Source organism: Oryx dammah, unplaced genomic scaffold (assembly GCF_014754425.2).
Source record: "Oryx dammah isolate SB20612 unplaced genomic scaffold, SCBI_Odam_1.1 HiC_scaffold_24, whole genome shotgun sequence".
NCBI lineage: Eukaryota > Metazoa > Chordata > Mammalia > Artiodactyla > Bovidae > Oryx > Oryx dammah.
In genome coordinates this window covers 27,348,470-27,372,015 of record NW_024070208.1, presented here as the reverse complement: position 1 = coordinate 27,372,015, position 23,546 = coordinate 27,348,470, and the positions used below count along the sequence as shown (strand labels likewise).

Genomic DNA, 23,546 nt, shown 5'->3' with positions numbered 1-23,546 from the left:
TACACTATACATTCCTCAAAAAGTCCCCAGAGGGGTCAAGCCCCAGTTGCCCCCTCGGAGTGATCTTGATAATACAGGGTGCTTTGGCTTTACGTTCTCCTCTGTTTCACTTTTCTCAATCTCTCACTGAGGATCCATTTGATCTTCTCCTGCATAAATTACCCACTTTGTTTGGGGGAGAGGGTGGATCACTCTGGCCTAAGATGCAGGAACTTGGTTTCCTACTATCAAGGGCTTCAACTGTCCCCTAGAGCCTCAAAACCCTCCTCTGGATTTTCTGCATCGAGCTGGTCAATGAACAGAGGAAGTATGCAGGAGAACCAGGAGTTTAAACTGGAGAGGAATGGAGATAGGACTCTTCACTGCAGACCTGCTTTCTATTGGCCAGAGCTCAGTCACAGAGTTCCACTAATTACTGAGGAAGCTGGAGAAAGCATCCTTGTCCACCCAGGGGGAACAGCAAAGAGGACTGGTGAACACAGAGCATTGTCTCTGCCACAATTTACTATGAATTTTCCATTCATAATCTCTTCAAAATTTTCTCTTAGTATTTAATTTTATTTCTAAAATGCAGAAAGGGATCTGCCTATTAGTTCTGTGTTAAATGAGGGAATGGAATTATAACTGATGCTTTATTATAAGTTCTATTTACCAATTATAATTGATCATTGACAATCAGAGAACAAATTATAAGAAATAGGGTCTGAACTTTCTCATTTTTATTAAATAAATACAGGCTGGATACCAGCAAATTTTTCTGGGTATGCTCTCTGAAAAAGAAGGTCCAAATCTGTCCAAGTATATGAAAAAAGAAGAAAATTCATAAGCACTGCGGTAAAGCCAAATTTACATACATCCTTTTATGCCCTGAACTGGTCTCTCAGCTTCTTGCAACCATGAAATTTCTTCCTCTTTAAAGAAACAAAATTAGATCCAGCCTGAAGAAGAACCTTACTCCTGATTCTGGCAAGAACCAGTTACAGATTTGCCCCAGAGAAGTGCACTGGGATGAAATCCTATGTGGAAAGGTCTTGAGGTGGAAGTCTCCCAGGTTGTTTCAAAAGTTTTTTGTGAATAGAAACTATGTCTTTTACTTGATGTTGTTATTAATTGTGCCGAGTAATTTCCTGCACATATGAATAATTCAGTACATATGATGATTCAGAGAATACAATAAATTCTTGTGTCATAAGTGAGAGGGAGGACCTTGATAGAAGGTTATTACACCTACTGGAAATTAATTCCTGTCCCGTTGCAGTATTTAGGATTCTGAACAATATGTAAAGTAAAAGTGTAAGTTAAATACGTAATTAAAATTATATACATCGAGAGAAGTGCAGTTAAGAGGTGCAGTTTGAGTGGTCCCATTTCTGTATCTTTTTCACGACCTTTTAGATTCCTTAGCTTTAAATCCAGTAAGAATCTTGAGGAACGGAGGTCAGGAAAGGTAATGAAGATTAGATCTTAATTTTAGCGGTTTACTCAGTACAGCTTGTTTTGGTCCCTGCCACGTAAGACACGTCTCAAGCCGGATATATTCTGGTGCCAAATATAGAACTCCACAAGGTAAAGAGTTGGAGGGTTTCAGTGGAAGGAACGAGTGAATGAGTGAACGAATGAAATGAGTTCAGAATGGTGGTCTCTCTGAAGTACCCAGATTTGACTCCTAGAGTATCAGAGCCAATTTTCCAGTTTTGCTTAATAATTCCTGTACTATGATAGGGTGAGAGCAAAGAGTAAATTATTAAATAAAACAATGAACATTAAAAAGTAGGCGGTTCCGATATTGCGACCAATTCTGTCCAAACTAGGCTTCCGTAGTCTGTCCGTCCTTAACTACGCGAACACGCCGGTAGTGATGTCGCGAGATTTGGAGCTCGCGGGAAAACTTGTTTGCGGGTGTGAGAGGGGCGCGCGCGCGGGACATTCGAGTGTCTGACCCTGGGAACTCGGGCTGGAATGAGCCTCTGGGTGGACAAATACCGGCCCTGCTCCTTGGGACAGCTGGACTATCACAAGGAGCAGGCGGCCCAGCTGCGCAACCTGGTGAGTCGGCGGGACGGGGCGGCGAGAGCCGGGGGAGGGGAGGTGCACCCACCACTCAGGGGTTTCGCGCCCCTCAAGAGCGGAGCTTCGCCCTCCGGCTTTGGAAGGTGTCAAGTGCTGTAGAGTAAAGTAGAACGGGGACGGGGACAGACTGTGGGGCCGGGGGCTGTGCTTGCAAACAAAGAAAGCCTCCCTGAGGATTGTCCTCTTTGATTTTCTTAGCCATGGGATATGTTTTATTTTCTTTGTCCCATTTTTTATTGTATAGCGTTTGGAATAAATATTTGAACGGGTTTAGTATGTTAGTCTTGAGTTAATAGATTTGCTTTTCAAAAGTATTCACCTGTTTACGTTTGAATCTTCAACTTAATAAAACTGTGAAACACTTGCAGCATAACTTTTATTTTTGCTGAGATCGAAATTTAAAAAATGAAGGCTGTATTTGTGGAGCATCTCCTTTTTCCATGCACTGTGTTAGGTGAATAGTTCCTTTCCTTGACACTTTTTTCTTTCAGTGCCAACGATAGATAAGTTTGTAAAGTATTAAAGTTCACTCAACAGCACTTCTATTGATACTTCTTTATTTTTAAATGGTTATTTATAAAATTACACTCACAAGATTTTATGCATCTGAAGTTAAAGTCTGTGTTCTTGTCATCTTTATAACCTTCACAGCGCTGATCCCCAAGCCTGACTAAGCATCAGAATCACCTGTGAACATATTCAAAATACATAGTCTTGTTCTGTAATACAGAACTACTCCAGCATCCTACTCCATTCTCTTGGTCTTAACTTGTGAGATTACACAGACCCAACTTCCAGCTCCCTGCATGTGCTCTTGCTGGAGGCTTTTTCTTGCTCACACCTCTAAGCAGACTTGAAATGCCAGGGAATTAACACCTCCTTTCTTTCCCAAGCTAGCAAAGGTTTGAGGAGAGGTTTTGTATCATACTCCAGCTTCTCCATTCCTTGGGTGGTTTAACACTGTGATGTATTTTCACACTGGCTTCAGGTGTATCCCCAGCAGGATCAAGCTCCAGATGTCCAGAGTGGTATTTGAGATGATAACACTTGTTGGCTGCCTGCCTTTCCCCACTTTGCTTTCCTTCTCCCCTAAAAAGTTTTCCTTTACCTTCCAAATAAAACCAAATGCACTCAGTTCTTATCCAAGGGATTCTATGTAGAAGTGCAAACTATGGCAGTCATCACAGTCTCAGTTACTGAATCTTAGTCTTGTGGATGGAGTCCTGGAATTAATCAGTCTTTTATTAAAAGGTTTTTTTAGCACATCTGATAGTCAGCCAGGTTTGGGATTTCTTGCTTTCTAGCATATAGTGTTGTATCTTACATGTACTGTGCTAGATATATAAGTTCAGTTCAGTAGCTCAGTCGTGTCCAACTCTTTGCAACCCCATGAATCGCAGCACGCCAGGCCTCCCTGTCCATCACCAACTCCCAGAGTTTACACAAACTCATGTCCATCGAGTCAGTGATGCCATCCAGCCTATATAGGATTAATTCCAGGGGAATAATCTGTTTCATAGTTAAAGATACATCTGTCTCTATGTTCATTCACACACACGTTTTCGAACTTTCATAGAGACATAAAATATTTCATACATAAGTAGTTTCTACACATAGGAGCAGTGGCTTCTCTAGGGAAAATGCCTTATCCTTTTATTCCAGGTGGCTCAGATGGTAAAGCGTCTGCCTGTAACGTGGGAGACCCAGGTTCGATCCCTGGGTCGGGAAGATCCCCTGTAGAAGGAAATGGCAATCCACTCCAGTATTCCTGCCTGGAGAATTCCGTGGATTGAGGAGCCTGGTAGGCTATAGTCCACGGGGTCGCAAAGAGTTGGACACGACTGAGCGACTTCACTTCACTTCACTTCACTTTTTATTCCAGGTACAATGTGGTGACTTTCCACATCTGTTAGTGTATGGACCATCAGGTGCTGGAAAAAAGACAAGAATTATGTGTATTCTACGTGAACTTTATGGTGTTGGAGTGGAAAAATTGAGAATTGAACATCAGACCATCACAGTAAGCATTTCATTTTGAAACAGAGAGAAATATATATGATTACCTCCTTTAAAAACAATTTTTATGAGAAACACAGACACTATTCAATAATGTGTTATTAATAGTATTTGTTTGTTTTTGTGTATTATCATGGAAAAGGCTGTGAAAGGGCATATGCAGATTGTTTATAATGATCTGCTGTTAACTGGGGATAGTTTGGAGGTTTCTGGAGGTAAAGGAAAAAAGTGATTCACTAAAAACAGGATGTGTGATATGACCTAGTGTATATAAAAACATATATGTTTACCTGCACATTAAGAATGGGGCTAACATTAGTGGTGATTTTTATTTCTTTAATAAGCATAAATTGTTTCTATAATTAAAAAAAAACAATGAAATACAGATAATAGGAGAAATAGCCAATAAACATTAAAAAAAATAACTATTTTCTTTGTCCACAGACTCCATCGAAAAAGAAAATTGAAATTAGCACTATTGCAAGCAATTACCACCTTGAAGTTAATCCTAGGTAAGTGGCTACTACATAGAAATAAGCATTTTTAGAGTAGTGGTGTTCAGACTTTTTTTTTTTTAAGAGTAGAATGCTTTTTTGATATAAAATCATGTATGGAGAGACAAAATATAAAACAAATGAAAATGAAGCTGCCCTGTGTGAAACAGGGAGCCTAGAACCTTTCCACTTTCCCTTTTCTCTGAGACCCCTCCCCCAAGTCAAAAATTATTAATAATTAAGTTCTTGCTCCCTAAAGCTCTGTGTGTTACACAAAGTTCTTTGAATAGTCAGTCAGGTTTTGTTATATTGACTTCTTCAGAACTGGTGAGCAAAGTATGTCTAAAAAGTTTGTAAATGCCTAAGAAAATATTTTATAAAATGAATTTGGGTTACCAGTTCATTCTTGCCATTTTCTTTCAGTTTTTTAATTAGAGGGTATATTGATCTAATAATACTGAGAAGGACATGATGGCTATTTGGAAAAATAAACTAAAGCTGATTTCTTTGCCCTCTTTTTCTCATTAAGAGTTCTTCTGTAGCACGAATAGTCAAATGGAGATTAAGCTATTTGTTTTTCAGGTGTTTGGAATTGACATTCAACCTAAATTAACCAGGTAACTTATGTTGGTTTGTGAGGTACAGGGCTTAAGTGCTAAAGCAATGATATTGGTATAAATGACGTGCTGTGGTTCACAAAGAGTCACAAGAGTCAGACACGACTGAGTGACTGAACTAAACTGAACTGAAACTTAATATTAAGAACATGTTTAGTGTTTTCAGTTGCATTAATCAAATTGTAGTTGAGTATAGGAATATGTTTCAGTTCAGTTCAGTCGCTCAGTCGTATCCAACTCTTTGTGACCCCATGAACCGCAGCACGCCAGGCCTCCCTGTCCATCACCAACTCCCGGAGTCCACCCAAATCCATGTCCATTGTGTCAGTGATGCCATCCAACCGTCTCATCCTCTGTCGTCCCCTTCTCCTGCCCTCAATCTTTTCCAGCATCAGGGTCTTTTCAAATGAGTCAGCTCTCTGCATCAGGTGGCCACAGTATTGGAGTTTCAGCTTCAACATCAGTCCTTCCAATGAACACCCAGGACTGATCTCCTTTAAGAAGGACTGGTTGGATCTCCTTGCAGTCCAAGGGACAGATTCTGAAGAGTCTTGTCTAACACCACAGTTCAGAAGCATCAATTCTTCGGCGCTCAGCTTTCTTTATAGTCCAGCTCTCACATCAGTACATGACCACTGGAAAAACCATAGCCTTGACTAGACAGACCTTTGTTGGCAAAGTAATATCTCTGCTTTTTAATATGCTGTCTAGGTTGGTCATAACTTTTCTTCCAAGGAGCAAGCGTCTTTTAATTTCATGGCTGCACTCACCATCTGCAGTGATTTTGGAACCCAGAAAAATAAAGTCAGCCACTGTTTCCACTGTTTCCCCAGCTATTTGCCACAAAGTGATGGGACTGGATGCCATGGTCTTAATTTTCTGAATGTTGAGCTTTAAGCCAACTTTTTCACTCTTCTCTTTTACTTTCATCAAGAGACTCTTTAGTTCTTCACTTTCTGCCATAAAGATGGTGTCATCTGCATATCTGAGGTTACTGATATTTCTCCCGGCAATCTTGATTCCAGCTTGTGCTTCGTCCAGCCCAGCGTTTCTCATGATGTACTCTGCATAGAAGTTAAATAAGCAGGGTGAGAGTATACAGCCTTGACGTACTCCTTTTCCTATTTGGAACCAGTCTGTCGTTCCATGTCCAGTTCTAACTTGCTTGCTGACCTGTATACAGGTTTCTCAAGAGGCAGATCAGGTGGTCTGGTATTCCCATCCCTTTCGGAATTTTCCACAGTTCATTGTGATCCACAGTCATTAGTGATCCTAAAGCACTTCACTTTTAAAAGTTTTGTGAATGTAGTGTCACTCAGTTTGCTTAAAATTTTAATCACTGAAGATCTTCAAGATTTTTCTTAGCTTATGAATAAGGGTTGCTGCTGCTGCTAAGTCGCTTCAGTTGTGTCCGACTCTCTGCGAACCCAGAGACGGCAGCCCACTAGGCTCCCCTGTCCCTGGGATTCTCCAGGCAAGAACACTGGAGTGGGTTGCCATTTCCTTCTCCAATACAGGAAAGTGAAAAGTCAAAGTGAAGTCACTCAGTCATGTCCGACTTCTAGCGACCCCATGGACTGCAGCCTAACAGGCTCTTCTGTCCATGGGATTTTCCAGGCAAGAGTACTGGAGTGGGTTGCCATTGCCTTCTCGACGAATAAGGGTTAGTACTTATTAAATATTTACAGGTCTATATTTACCACTATTTTTATTTTGTATAGTGATGCTGGAAATAGCGATCGGGTAGTAATTCAGGAGATGCTGAAAACAGTGGCACAATCACAGCAACTTGAAACAAGCTCTCAGAAAGATTTTAAAGGTATGTGATAATTTTTGTTTTTTGGGTGAGGCAGACACTTAAATTGTAAGCAGTGGTTAGAAGAGGGAAATGTAATGAGGAATGTAAATTCCAGATATTTAACAAATATTAACCTGTTCTGTGCCAAGCACTATGCCACCTTTTTTTTTTAATATGTAAAAGGGAAGAAGAGAAACATAATCTCCGTGCTCCTAGGAGTTTATAGTGTCATGGAGTTGAATTGTGTCAAAAAGAGAACTGTTTGTGCCACCTATTTGTTATTTTAGAATTAGTAAAATATTTAGATGAGTAATGGAAAAACAATTTAAAATAGGGAATTGCCTGATTTAAAAATAATGATTCTTTGAACCAAAGTTATATGTTCATTGGGCTTCCTTGGTGGCTTAGAGGTTACAGCATCCGCTTGGAATGCGAGAGTGAGTGAGTGAAGTCGCTTAGTTGTGTGACTCTTTGCGATCCCATGGACTGTAGCCTGCCAGGCTCCTCTGTCCATGGGACTTTCCAGGCAATAGTACTGGAGTGGACTGACATTTCAGAGACCCGGGTTCAATGCCTGGGTCAGGAAGATCCCCTGGAGAAGGAAGATGGCAACCCACTCCAGTACTCTTGCCTAGAGAATCCCATGGAGGGAGAAGCCTGGTAGGCTACAGTCCATGGGGTTGCAAAGAGTCAGCCACGACTGAGCAACTTCACTTCACTTTATATGTTCATTATTAAATATATAGCTAAACAAAAGAAAATTCAAATCAGCTATAATCTCACCATCCAGAAACCATTACTGTTAACATTTCCAGTATTATGTGCATAACACCATATATTTTTACAAGTTTTCTGATAGATAGGCCAATATTTAATGCTTTTGACATATTTTGCCAAATTCTTCATTTGAAAAAAGATACAGATTTGTGCTACTGCCAGCAGTATTTAGGAATGCCCATTTCTCTCTAACATTTATTAATTATTTTTAATCCTTGTCAGTGTTAGTGGAGGAAATAAGCTGTACTTTTTCTTTAGTGAATGTGATAATTTTACGATTTTTTCATTGCTCATTTTACTGTTTTGTGAATCATCTTACATATTCCAGCCCATTTCTTTTCTCCTTAATCTCTACATTTCAAAATATAGTTTTTTTTTTTCAAATACTCTTCTGTGGTCTTATAATTTTTCTTCTTAGTTCTCATTGTTATCTTACTGGATCATCTAATGAAACTGCTTTGTATTTCTGGAGTTATCCTCACTACAGTTTTTAAAATATTTTTCTGTTTTCTGCCTAGCAGTGATTTAGTTTTGCATTTTTTTTTTAGTGCTATCCTTGTCAGATATTGCGATTGATCTCCTTGTTTTTATTTTTTCTATTCTATTCAGTTTGGGTTTGATTTCCAGAATTTGTCATTGGAAAGCATTGTCTTGGAAGAGAGCTTCTGTTTGTTATTTCAGTCCACCTGCTCTGTCAGATCTTATTGCATCAAGGTCCTTTAGTTCTTGTCCATGAATTGAACCCTATGGATGCTGTTCTCAGATTGGCTCTTATATTCAGTGTGCTTTTGTGGGTGATTTAAGGTTCTCCTGTTCTGAAGATAGCAGAAAGCTGGTGGATCCTAGCCACTTCTTCCCACACATAGTTTCTTGTTCTCACTTACATTTAGGGTTCTTGGGGACAGCTTGTCACCTAGTTTCACTGTAAATGTTGTCTTGGATCTTGGAATCTGTTCTTTTATGGAAGAGATTCAAATGGTGCACTGCCACCACTGTCATCTTCTTGAAGTAATTTAATGCAACAGCTGGATTCAGTCCCTGTATACTGAATTTCTCAAACACTTTAAGGCCAATCCTTGATTATGACCAGGTAGAATCTTATACAAGTAACCAGATATCTTTATCCCTTATTTGCTACATCTCTTGTAATAGTGTTTTCCAAAGTATATTCCTTAGAATGCTAAGATTTTCTACAGAAGTACACACCTGAGTGAAATATTTTGGGTAAATGCAGCACACTCTATCCTTGTCTTGGTGATTTTTACTGCATATAAGTATAAAAAGACTACAGTAGATTCTGCAACAAAATAACCTCTTAAACTTCTATAACCTAGTGTTTGATCTTAGAATTTTTTTTTTAGTATAAATTTATTTATTTTAATTGGAGGCTAATTACTTTACAATATTGCATTGGTTTTGCCATACATTGACATGAATCTGCCGTGGGTGTACATGTGTTCCCCATCCTGAACCCCCCTCCCATCTCCCTACCTATACCATCTCTCTGGGTCATTCCAGTGCACCAGCCCTGAGCACCCCGTATCATGCATCAAACCTGGACTCGTGATTTGTTTCACATATGATAATATACATGTTTCAATGCCATTCTCCCAAATCATCCCACCCTCGCCCTCTCCCACAGAGTCCAAAAGACTGTTCTATATATCTGTATCTCTTTTGCTGTCTCACATACGGGGTTATCATTACCATCTTTCTAAATTCCATATATATGCATTACTGTATTGGTGTTTTTCTTTCTGGATTACTTCTCTGTATACACTAATAATGAGAAAATAGAAAGAGAAATTAAGGAAACAATTCCATTCACCATTGCAATGAAAAGAATAAAATACTTAGGAATATATCTACCTAAAGAAACAAAAGACCTATATATAGGAAACTATAAAACACTGGTGAAAGAAATCAAGGAGGACACTAACTGATGGAGAAATATACTGTGTTCATGGATTGGATGAATCAATATAGTGAAAATGAGTATACTACCCAAAGCAATTTATAGATTCAATGCAATCCCTATCAAGCTACCAACAGTATTTTTCACAGAGCTAGAACAAATAATTTCACAATTTGTCTGGAAATACAAAAAACCTCGAATAGCCAAAGCAACCTTGAGAAAGAAGAATGGAACTGGAGGAATCAACCTGCCTGACTTCAGGCTCTACTACACAGCCACAGTCATCAAGACAGTATGGTGCTGGCACAAAGACAGAAATATAGATCAGTAGAACAAAATAGCCCAGAGATAAATCCACACACCTATGGACACCTATCTTTGACAAAGGAGGCAAGAATATACAGCGGAGAAAAGACAATCTCTTTAACAAGTGGTCCTGGGAAAACTGGTCAACCACTTGTAAAAGAAGGAAACTAGAACACTTTCTAACACCATACACAAAAATAAACTCAAAATGGATTAAAGATCTAAACATAAGACCAGAAACTATACAACTCCTAGAGGAGAACATAGGCAAAACACTCTCCAACATAAATCACAGCAGGATTCTCTATGATCCACCTCCCAGAATACTGGAAATAAAAGCAAAAATAAACAAATGGGACCTAATTAAACTTAAAAGCTTCTGCACAACAAAGGAAACTATAAGCAAGGTTTATAAGACAGCCTTTTTATGGGATAAAATAATAGCAAATGAAGCAACTGACAAAGAATTAATCTCAAAAATATATAAGCAACTCCCGCAGCTCAATTCCAGAAAAATAAACGACCCAATCAAAAAATGGGCCAAAGACCTAAATAGACATTTCTCCAGAGAAGACGTACAGATGGCTAACAAACACATGAAAAGATGCTCAACATCACTCATCAGAGAAATGCAAATCAAAACCAAAATGAGGTACCATTTCATGCCAGTCAGAATGGCTGCTATCCAAAAGTCTACAAGCACATGCTGGAGAGGGTGTGGAGAAAAGGGAACCCTCTTACACTGTTGGTGGGAATGCAAACTAGTATAGCCACTATGGAGAACAGTGTGGAGATTCCTTAAAAAACTGGAAATAAAGCTGCCATACGACCCAGCAATCCCACTGCTGGCCATATACACTGAGGAAACCAGAATTGAAAGAGACACGTGTACTCCGATGTTCATCACAGCACTGTTTATAATAGCCAGGACGTGGAAGCAACCTAGATGTCCATCAGCAGATGAATGGATAAGAAAGCTGTGGTATATATACACAATGGAGTATTACTCAGCCATTAAAAAGAATACATTTGAATCAGTTCTAATGAGGTGGATGAAACTGGAGCCTATTATACAGAGTGAAGTAAGATAGAATTTTTTTTAAATAAAAATAAATTATTCCCACCATACCTATAACTTTTGTATGTCTTCTCCAAAGGGAAAAGTAGTATATTAGGCTTACTATTTAGGATTTCACTCTGAATAGTGAGAAAGATAAATACTCAAAAGTTTGTTTTGTTTCTTCTTGACTCAGTTGTGTTATTGACGGAAGTTGACAAACTCACTAAAGATGCTCAACATGCCTTGCGCAGAACCATGGAAAAGTATATGTCCACCTGCAGATTGATCTTGTGTTGCAATTCTACATCTAAAGTGATACCACCTATTCGTAGTAGGTGCCTTGCAGTTCGTGTGCCTGCTCCCAGCATTGAAGATGTAAGTCAAGTTAAACTTTTCAGAAGAATTCAGTTCAGATTCCATGCATACTGTGTGTACGTCCTTATTGTGTTTGTTCTTGTAAAAACAGTGAACTCTGTCAGCAGTTCAGAAATAGCTATGGCCTAGGTGCTAACTCAAACCATTATCTGTATAGTAGTAAATTTCAGATACCAGTATATAGAAAATGTTATTTTCTTTAAATCATCTTTTACTTTAAATAGGTAGTAATTGTGGATTTTATGAAACTAAGGGAAAGCTAGTTATTTAGTGGCTTCTACCTCGACCTGACTTAATTGGCTTATAGAGGAGACTTGAATATTCAGGAAATAGATTTTGCAAGATGATGATTTGGGAATTCCTAGTCCAGTTCAGAGACCAAAGTTAGTCTGAATCAACATAACGTGTATTTTTTTTCCTTTATCATTCTTAATGCTGCTGCTGCTGCTAAGTCGCTTCAGTCGTATCATTCTTAATAGCAATCAGTAAAAATGCCAGTTTCTCACAATAAGCAAGTTTCTGCTGTTAATAGGTTTGAGGTGATTTTATGCAAAGTAGGGATAATAAGTGACGTTGTATTGTGAGTTTCACTTGTAAAGATTTTGAGAGTTTTAGAGTTAAAAATGTTTATAAACCCCAGGACCACCAAGTTACATCTCTCTCATGAGTACCATTCACGTCTTAGTGCCTGAGTTGTGTTCAGTTACGCTTGTGCAGCTGAACTTGGCAGCCTTGTGAGCAGTGTCTTTGCCATTTGCCACCAACCTGAGGCCCTTTGTCACCCAACTCCCTGCTGCCTCGAGGAGGCTGGCAGGCATGGAACTGGGACCAGATCTTTCTGTAGGTGCCCATCTAGTTGCTGACTCTACCTGATAGCTAGGTTAGACCCCTGGCTTCCTGCTGAAGGAACAGTGGATTAGGGTAGGGTAATGACCAAAAAAGGAAAGGTTGGGGTTCTGTAACAATATTCTTAACAGAAATTGTCTCAGCATGTAGTTTGACAGATTGCTCATTTTTGTTAATTATTTTATTTGTAGATTTGCCATGTGTTATCTACTGTGTGTAAGAAGGAGGGTCTAAATCTTCCTCCACAACTGGCTCATAGACTTGCAGAGAAATCCTGCAGAAATCTCAGAAAGGCTCTGCTTATGTGTGAAGCCTGCAGAGTGCAACAGTGAGTAAAAGGGGTTAGTTACTACAGGAATCATGTTGTGATATAAACCACTTTCGTTTAATTTATTGTGTTCTCTTTTTGTCATGTAGATATCCTTTTACTGCAGATCAAGAAATCCCTGAAACAGATTGGGAGGTGTATCTGAGGGAGACTGCCAATGCTATTGTCAGTCAACAAACTCCACAGAGGTAACCACTATAAAAGATCACCATAAAAGTTTGATCACTGAGACAGTACAGATATTCTAAGTTCTAGATTAGCTGTTTTATACTGATACCATGTCATTTAGCATTATAATTGAATTTAAATTATAAAATACTATACTTCTAAAGAAAAAGGGTTTTAGACATTTAATGGTTCAGAATAGTTGGTGTATATCATGGCTTTTAAGAAGCTACTGGCATATAAGTATGGAACTTACACATAAATTGAAACAAATTTTGGAAGTTTAAGGTTTTTTTCCCCCCTCAGAATCTTGGATGATTGAATATTAATGCATGATGTGTCTAGCTTTCTAATATTGAAGATAACACTGTATAACTTTGTAATTGATGTGTTATAGAAAGACACTAGACTGTGGGTAGACTTCTAGTTCTACTACTTTTTAGCTAAGTGTCCTTAAGCAGGTAACTTTATAAACTTAGAGCTTCAGCTTTTTCATTTGTATAATGAAGAGAGATTGTGTGATAGTGGTTTGAGAACTAGAAGACCCAGTGCTCATGTGTGATGATAGGCTCCATTAAGAATAATACTGTGTATGTGCCATCAGTATGTAGGAAGTGTTTTGTGCATACTTGCTGCACAGATGTTTCTGTTTACTTCTTGGGTCTCTTATTCAGTAATAGACCGTACTGTAAGTACTTCAGCCATAGCCTGTTGGATTTGTTATGACTTTGATTAAGGAGGGCAATTGGCTCTTCTCCAAATCAAGAGTGACGGTCTTAAGGCTTGGTACTTTTAGAAAGTCTGGTGAAGGTCTCATAAGCTCACTGAGACACAGTTTCCTATTTTTGCCTGTCTGAAATGAGAAACCCATCTTTGGACTTTAGAGAGAGTTATTGATTATTTTAGGAAACAGACTAGATTGAGTGCAACCAATGAAAGGTAAGCTTCCCTGGTTTATGTGAACATAATTGGGAGAAGGAGAAACTGTGTTTCTCCTTTTAGGTGGTATATCTGAGAATTGTTACTTTTACAAGAAATTCTTCAAAGGAAATTGCAATATGTACTGTTGGACAACCATAATAGATTAGAGGAGGTAAATGGTCATAGAAAATCGGTACTTGATATTTTATCAAAATTTGCATTAAATTCCTCTTCATCTATTTTAGTTGAAGAAATAGTTTTTGAAAAGTGCCATATGTTTTAAGTAGATTCTTGAGAAAAGAAACCTTGACTTTAGGAAATGTGTGCATTCCATTTTGTAAATATTGTCAGATAGTGAAGAAATCTCAAGTTTTAAGGAAATAAAATTCAAATGAAGCATGTCTTAGGAGCTTTTTACTTTCATAAAATATTTCCACACCAAAGGTGACTTTTCTTATTTTTGTTCTGATTTTAAAGAAGAAAAATTGATGATTATAGTTGAACTTTCCCACTCTTAAAGAGATTTAGGTACAGATGTTGCAGTATTTGACATTATTAAATGTATTTTTAAGACTTAAGTTGATTATTACTTTTCTTAATTTTGCTGCTGTTGCCCGTTCCTCCAGTTTCCAAACAAATTTTGACAGCTCATAAATGAATTTGTCCAAGAAGAAGTGCTGCTGTTCCCTATTTAGATGAACAGATTTGGGATTTGATGCCACTGTGTGTTTAAAACAAAATATTCCTCTTAATTTCCGAAAGCCTTGAAGCTGTCCAGAAATACTAGGATGGCCACTGTCATTTTGAACCTTGGTCTGCACAGTACCAATGACTCCTGATTTTTCACCTTGTAGTCTCGCTGTAATATTTATAGTCTTGATTATTTTTTTGATACCTCTTAGAAAATTTCTTATTTTCTACTGTGATATGTGACTGTGATATGTGCTCAGTAGTGTCCAACTCTTTTTGACCCCATAGACTGTAGCCCCGCAAGCTTCTCTGTCCGTGGAATTTTCTAGGCAAGAATACTGGAGTGAGTTGCCATTTCCTTCTCCAGGGGATCTTCCTGATCCAGGGATCCGAACCTGCATCTCTTGCATCTCCTGCCTTTGCAGGCAGGTTTTCTGCTCCACCTTTCTCATGTGAATAGCAGCTTATATCTGATGAGCAATTATTATGCTGACATTTACACTATTTCATTTAATTCAAATAACAGTCCTATGAGGGATGCATTATTACCATCTTACAGATAGAAGACTGATTCTTTGGGAGATTGTTGCTTTTTTCAGGGACATTTGGTTAGTGAGAGGCAGAGGCAGTTCTAGAATACCATGTTTCTCTGATAGTATAATTTGTACTCATTATCACTTGTAACCTCCAAGAGATAATGACACAGGCTTAATAATGTAGAATATATTAATTTTTTAGAAACAAAATCATATTAGAAATGAACTCAGACTAAGAAGCATGAGGACATGTGTGAGATGCACATAGTATTGTTACAGTACAGTTTTGTAGGTAAATATTGTGAATCAGCTTTTCAGAAATAAGCTATATGCATTATTATTACCATCTGTCATTTATACATTAAGGATCAGATTTTATTTGGGGTATATACTGTCATGTCCAAGAGACATTAAGGCCTTTGGAATCAGACTTGAGGTAATGCTGCTTCAATTATAAAAGTTTTGCTGGAAGCTTAACCTCTCTGAACTTCATGTTCTCTTCACTGAGAGACTTGTGTTTGTGAGAAATAGTGTACAGCAATGAACCTCATACAGATTAGAGATTAAATAGATGCTTTGGCAGACACTGGAAGGGTATGGGCTAAGACAGATTTGTGCTTAAATCATGGCTCTGCTATGGTCAACTTTGTCAGATTATTTAAACCATCCAGGCCTTCGTTTTTTCTTAAAAAAAAAAAAAAAAAAGGAGATAATGCCTCACCATAGCTGGTATGGTGACTGAGTTAAATTATTGTCATAGTGTCTTGTGCATAGCAGTTGCTCAAAAAATGCTAGTCTTTTTTTTCCATTTACTTAGTTTTATTGTGGTACAACGTCATACTCCTGGAATCTCAGCAAAGGGGTCTTAACTTCTGCTTTGAAGAAATCTTTTAAAAATCACTTCCCTGATTGATCTGAAATAAAGAACATAATGCGATCTTGTTTTGGTAAAGATTCAGAACAATATTTTTTCTTTAGGGGTAGGTAAGTATATTTAGAAAGATTAAGTTACTTTTGTAAATATAATTTGTCACTTTTCTTCTTGCTGTTTTAATATGTTACATGTATATTTCCCTCAATAACCGTTTTTCTTCCTGAAAGTGTTATGAGGAGGGCTTAGAATTATGAGCTTATAGAGCCCTCCAACAAATGGCCATATTCACTTAGCCAGCCTGGTTTGTGCCCACCTGTACCCTCTTGTACTGCCCCTTCTATGACAAAACAGCTTTGTTTCTCTGCCGTAATTTTTTTTTTCCTTTGCAGTCGAGATGATAACATTATGTTATATTCATGGCTATATTTTCTTTTCTTCTGTAATTGACTTATTTAATATTTTCATAACCATTTTCTCATTTCCTATGTATCATCTATCTGGAGAAGGAAAGAAAAATATTACTTGATCATTAAAGTATATTAAAATTCGTGGTGTGAATAAGCTCAACCCTTACTATGCGTAAAGTCTTCTGTATTTTCAGTGTATATATATAAATACTGTGTTGGTGTGTGTCTGTATATGTAAATGAATATAAATGTTGTCTGACTTTAAAACAGTTCTATAATTTTGTTTTAGAAAGATGAACTAAAGTTAGGAAAAGCTCCCATATATATATCTTAAATATGATAAGCCATTGAAGAAAATGTTTGTATTGGGATGTGTAATTCTTACAGTAAGATGGCACAGTAGGTACTTGGAAAAATGATGTATTTTCATCACAAAGTATTGTTTTGTTTTGTTCAGGCTCCTTGAAGTTCGTGGAAGACTGTATGAGCTTCTAACTCATTGTATTCCTCCTGAAATAATAATGAAGGTATTCTGATTTCAAATCTTGTGCTGTCTATAAACCATACAATTTGGACTTTGATTATGGGGTATCATGGCTTTTGCTGCACAAAGATATATTGTCAGTTCTTTATATCTAGCTCATTAGTTCAGCAGATACTCAGAGTCCAAATTGTATGGAACTTGTAAGGTGTGCCAGTCACTGTTAGGAGTGTGTTGAAGAAAACAAGGGTGGGCCTCCTTCAGAGAAGTTACATTTTGGTGAAATGGAATGGGAAACAAGAAGCAAGAGGATTTCAGAATGGTCTAAGTACTACAAAGGTAGTGACCAGGTGAAATGATAAAAATGGAGGGCTGAGTTATGGAAGGTCAGTGATGGCTTCTGTGGAAGGTATGTTTAATCTGAAACTTGAAGGATTGAAAGATGGATCCATGCAAGTAGTCAGGGAATAGTATTAATATTTTAGACAGCAAGCCTCAGTGCACTTGAAAATTGAGGTTAAAGAAGGTGGTAGTGATTTGTGAGGGACAACTTTAGGTCTGGTCTAAACCTAATCGACTCTAGCTAGAAAGATATTCTAGATTGACTTACATCTTAGGTAATACAGGACTTTTTGTTTCTTTGTATTTATAAAAATTACATGAAAACATTCAAATGATCCTAAATACATGAAGTGAAAAGTGAAGGTTCCTCCTTCTGTTTTCATTAGACCTCTTTTCAAGTCACATTGAATTGAGTCCATATATGTATGTTTCACAAAGCTTTAGTGTCTTTTACACTATTTTGCTTTTTAAATTCAGCAGTGTAGTATGGATGCTATCTCATGACAGTACAGATTTACCTCATTCTTTTTGGTACATGACTGGGATTTCATTGTATGACTATACCAGTTTTTTGGATATAACCCTTGTGTTACAACCTGAAGTGTTAGACTTCACGTTGTCTACAGATTATTATAATTAATAATGCTACAGTAAGCATCTTTGTACTTAAATCTTTGTACACTTGTACACTTAAGTATTTAAGGTTGAAATATGATAACTACCACATTTTTACTCTATAGAATAGTATGTTCTTTAGAAGTCTGCTGGTCCATCAAAAATAAAAAAGAGAACGTATCAGTTTTTAAGTTTCACTTCCTTTTTGAGTGAGAAAAGTAAAGCATGTTTAGCTAATATTTTTTTAATTATTACTTTTAAAAATTGCTATTTATTTTTCTTTAGGGCCTTCTCTCAGAGCTTTTACATAATTGCGATGGACAACTGAAAGGAGAAGTGGCCCAGATGGCAGCTTACTATGAACATCGTCTACAACTCGGTAGCAAAGCCATTTATCACTTGGAAGCATTTGTGGCCAAATTTATGGCACTTTATAAGAAGTTCATGGAGGATGGATTGGAAGGCATGATATTCTGACATCTCTCAGTAATTCTTCCTAATATTTCTCAGTATTATCATTTATGTTCAATTTATATTGGAAGAGCTGCAGGTAAAATAAACTAACATTACTTAGTTATGTGTTATTTGTGTGTGTGCTTTTTTTTTTTTTTTGGAGGGGAGATGGTGGTAATTCCTTTGAATTATTAATCATTATTCTTTGAGTTAGATAACTGCTCCTGTACTATTGAAGTGTATTGAAAGGATACGACTGGAAACTGTAGTCTAGGAACATGATTTTAATTTACTTTAAAAGTATGTTTCTACTGACTTGGGGAGTTCCTCTTTCAGTATCCTGTCATTTTGCCAAAAAAAAAAAAAAAAAAAGTATGTTTCCCAAGTATGCAGTATTGATCCTCCCATTTCCATCCACTCTCTCCCCTGCTGAAGGAAATTGACCTAAAAAATCAGGGTTTGTTTTCTTACCTCCAGATGACCATTTTTGGCCACAGGTGCATAAATTTTTGCTTGGCAAGTCATTATCTTTAATCATATTTTCCCTCAACCAAGAATTATATTTTTGCAGCATATATAGGAATTAATTTTGAATTATAATAGCATGGGCATGGAGAAAATTGCATGGACCATATCTGTTAAAACTGTAGAAATCCAGCTTTTAATTCAATGATTCAGATTTGGTATAAGGTTGATTATTAAGAAATAAAGATCTTTTCATTAATACTTGAGAGTCCTAAAGAATATCCATCATATAGTTCTGAAGCAAAGGTATATTACTGTTGAAATTATTCTTTGAACAAGTATGCTGTTATATTGTTGGTCCTGTCCTTTGGAACATTTTTTATTCAGAAATTTGGTTCATGGAACAAAGGGTTTGCTTGATAGAAGTCTATGACAAGCTCTATATAAGAATATTGGGAAGACCTGCTTTTGTAGCAGTTGGTGCTAAGCAATCAGGAAGTGTTTAATTGGCAAAGACACAGCTACACACTCACTGAAAAACCGAAACCTGGAAAACTGTTCAGGTTAAGAGGAATGATGGTTGCCTTTTTTATGGGAGCAAGGTATACTAATCAGGCCCCAACTGGAAGTCTTAGTCCTGGATATTGATATTGTAACAAGAACTGGGAAAGGGAGGTTTGAGAGAGCTAAGACTGTTTTAATTTGTGGGGGGTAAAAAAGGGAAGTCAAAAGTATGTCCCAGAGATTAAATGCTCCAGAGATCATTGAAGTCTATATCCTGAGTCACCAGCACTCATTGTCTTCCAGCCCTATGTGAACTCTGGTAATTATTCAACTTAGTTTCCAACAGGTCTTTCCCCAGTTGTATTTTGTTGTTTGCTTGTTTTTTCTCTTTGGAGGAATGCTCAATGTGAAGTTATACTCAGTGTATTTGCAGTTTAATAATTAGCCAAAGATGCAAGGCATCCATTATGCAGATTTCTGTTGAACTTTTCTGTGTAACTCTCCCCTTTCCACATTTCTGCCATGCATATTCAGCCACCCCAGTCTCTGAATTCTGTTTTTCCCTCAACTCTTCGTTACCACTATTATGTGAAGGCATTGATTCCTGAGTGTGAATCACTTATCTTGCATAGTCCTTTAAAATAAACAGAATTAGAAGTTTAGCAAATGTTGATAGCAACACTGTTTACAATAGCTAAGACATGGAAACACAGTAAATGACCGAGCATGATTCCTCTCAGGTCCCTTGGTTTATGGTGCTGGATTCCACAGCTTGCTCAAAGGCATTTCTGCCCATGGTTGGATGCCAAATTTTGTTGGCAGGCAGACAAAAATGAGGTACATCTTAAGCTGCCATGATGCTGATGTCACTCCCCTTTAGTTTTATGTTTTTATAATACAAATTTTTGTACATAAAATATTATAAGTTGTGCAGTATGCATCACACACACAAAAAAACCTCTTGCTATGTTTTTTCCTTAAGTACTGTTTTTTACTTTGAATTATAGCAGATCTGAGTAATAGGAAATTTAAATGTTATTTCCAAATTACAGCACTCCAAATCATGAAACACATTTCTTAAAAATTAGAAAATCAACCCTTGGCAGCAGTTTTCCTTGTACCTAGTTCTCAGGAAAGTCATAGTCATATGTTTTTTAAATTGATGAACTAAATTTTACTAGCTGTTTGCTCTTTGTTTTCTTTCCTGTTTACAGTTCCTATGGACATTTGTGGAAATATGAAATGTTATCATGGGGTGTTCTTTATCAGGTGTTTGTAGTGTGCAGACTTAAAAATAAATTGCTTTCCTCTCAGTAAAGGAAAAGTGATCCTTAAAAACTTAAACTCATGTTTAAATTACAGCCTAATGCTGGTTACGAACACTGTAGGGTACATTTGTGGCTTGGTACTTTCTGTGCCTCTTTCAGCTCTTTTGATGCTGATTGCCTACTGAGGTTACTTTCTTTGTTAGATAGCAGCATAAGAAACTTTAGCAACTTCCTAAAATGCAGCTGTGCAAGGTAATTTACAGTAGTAGGCATGGAAAGCGCTTCACAGTCTTTCCAGAATAACATTAAATACCTTTATATGAGGCACTGTGTTAGATTCTTTACAGGCATTCTGTTATTTAGTTCTCTTAATCTTGAAGTTGTCCTTTATTATCCTGTTTTGTAGATGAAGAAGCTGGATCTAGGTAGGTGAGCACAGACTCCCCTCTAATACACTCACAGCCACCAGCCAAGAAATAGGCCCTTAATACTGCCCAGCAAACTCAACGTTTCTCTGATCAAGTCTCTTTAATGCCTTTGCCAAAACTTCATTTAGAGCAGATAACCTTATCTCCTTATCAGCCAACTACCAAAATAATATGTATGCATCCTGTATTACTGTATGTTTATTTGTTTGTATCCTGTTTACTCTGTGCATTCATATTTTCTCTTGATACAGTAGAGAAGCTGTTCATCTGTTTGTGATACCATGCCTTGGATTTTACTGATTTTTACCTGTCTATAGAAACCTACAATGTCTTCTATCCTTGTCTCTCTTGTCCTAAGACCCTCTCTCAAAATTGGATTCTTGCTTTGGTTTTTATTTTCCTTAACATCATCTTATTAAAGTTTCCAACATAACAGAAAACTGGAAAAAAAATGACAAAACTCATACCAGTATTTTATAGTGGACATGTAACTCCATTTGCTTTATCACATATCTGTCCATCCCTCCATTCTTTAGTCGGCTTATATTTTTGCTGCATTTCAAAGTAATTACATTTTTTCCCAAGCCTTTTAGCCTGTATATAATTAACTAGTTAGTTTAATAAGGCAAGAAAAATATATAACAGGCATAAGGAAACAAAAGGATGGAGGAAAATTGTTTTTTTTAGCATATGAAATTATTGTTTACCTAAAAAACCTAAACAGTTCCTTTAACAAATAAGTGAATTTAGCAAGCTTACAAGATATAAAGTCAATATACAAAAACTAATTGTATTTTTATGTAATTGAAGTAAATGAGTGGAATATAAGGTTTAAATAATTCCATTTACCATACATCAAAAAATCCTAAAATACTTAGTAATAAATTAATACTGCTCAAGACCTATACATTGAAAATAAGTGATTGTTAAATAACATGTGTATAAATGTAATGCTATATCTTGAATAAGTTGAGTGCATAACACAGGTATCTGCTGTCTTTACACAAAGGTTAGGTGAAAATGACATTTGAATTGTTGAAAGAAGTCATGTCATAAAGGAAAATCTGTTCTTAATTTTTCCCCACTGGCCTATCTCCTGCTTTGCAAAGATTGAATTCTTTAGTTGATAATACAGTGCATCTAACCATTAAATATTTTTGTGTAAGGTCATTCTTAAGCCATTTACACATGCTTCAAGCACTTATTCCTGCTGAAGTTGAGTCTTTGGGAAATTAGTTGGTAGGTAATAATCTGGCCTATAATCTTGTGGGAAATCAATTTCCAGACATTTAAATAACAGACCTACTATGAATACATTACCCAAATTGTGGAATTGAAGAAGACTGAATTCTAAAATTGACTTTCTGATATCAAATTTCATGAGAATGAATTAATGTTGATATTGTGAAACACTGATATCTGGAGTGGGATTTATTAAATTGTAATGCAATATGGTATTAAAAACTAAATATGGGAATGTTATCCTATCAGAATTCACAAATATCTTGGGGAAAATTGCTCTCAGTATGAAAACCAGTGAGCAAAGAATTTAACCTTGTTTCTAGGCATTGTTACCTGGGAATAATTATTTCCCATTTCTGATATTTTCTTCCTGTGAAGTAAGATCTATTAATGTATTAATGTCATTTGAGATCTCTTTCTGTCCTTTATTCATCCAGCTCTCAGAGATCAGGTGTCTTATTTGATTGTTAACTTTGGGAAGAATAAACAAACCTGCTTGACTTAGCTCCAGCTTTCTTCGTTTTTGGAATGAACATGTGTGTTCTTGGTTCTAAACCTTAATTAGTTAGGCTTCCTGAATACATACAGGAGGACCTATCTATGTCTAGCATTGGACATCCTCAGCCCCCAACAAACTGTATCCTACAGGCTGCCTTCTCCAGTAACGTGATATTTGGCCTCCTACTTTTTTGTTTTGTTGTACTTTTCAACTTGTTTTAAGCTGAATATAGATTAAGGGTGTTATTTATCAGGGAGGGGCCCTCAGAGATCTCTAAATTTGGTTTATTCACCATCAACATTCAGAAACAGGTAAGAAAATTTGGAGGGAGGAAATAGGGGGAGAAGATTGTGCATCCAGGGCCCACATTGCCAATGGGTCTTGGACTTTACTTCGGGGGTGGGGGGCGAAATTTCCTGGTTTATAGAGGCTTATTTTAGGCCAGATGTGTTTTTTTATACTTTTGTACTTGGCTTTGAACTTCTGTATTCTGAGAATCTGTAACTGTCTTGAGGTATTTTGAGCTTAACAGGTGATTATGACTTATGACTTACTCAACTTACGTGAGAAAATAAGACACAACCCTCTTAACTGTGTTAGGGGCTTTAGGTAGACTACTTTCCTTACTGCATAGGCCTCACTTTTCCTTGACTGAGGTGAAGATTCCATTGTAGAGAAGAGTTTTACAACTCTTAGATACATTTTGGCTAAAAGACTGTCACTTATAAACCACAAGGCAGCTGAATTTGCCTGTGAACAGAACACTAGAGATGCTCTAGCTTTATACAGTTAGTACCAAGGCTATTTAGATGATCTTGATTGGAATTTCTAGGTTCTCTTTCTACTTCAGGATCAAGGAGGGCCCTCTGGAGGGACTGACAAACTTTAATTTCACGTGACACTTCCTCCAACTTTTAAGACTCACTGTCATATCAGAGAATCTCAAGTTGGCTCTATGTTAATGTCATAACTTGTAATCCTGGCTTGATAGCTGAGACCCAAATTGTCACTTCACCCTTGACCCTGTATTTGATGGAATGAACAAATATGGGAT

At 37.1% G+C, this 23,546-nt stretch overlaps 1 protein-coding gene across 1 annotated transcript; it reads left to right on the top strand.

Moving 5' to 3' along the window:
- The first annotated feature begins 1,819 nt into the window (after nt 1–1,819).
- Nucleotides 1,820–18,212, top strand: RFC3 (replication factor C subunit 3). Its single transcript, XM_040267091.1, has 9 exons — nt 1,820–2,046; nt 3,953–4,090; nt 4,531–4,598; nt 6,919–7,016; nt 11,247–11,428; nt 12,466–12,602; nt 12,692–12,790; nt 16,653–16,722; nt 17,919–18,212. Exons 1-9 carry the CDS (start codon nt 1,960–1,962, stop codon nt 18,108–18,110), a joined length of 1,071 nt encoding a protein of 356 aa, XP_040123025.1. The 5' UTR covers nt 1,820–1,959; the 3' UTR covers nt 18,111–18,212.
- The last annotated feature ends 5,334 nt before the right edge of the window (nt 18,213–23,546 follow it).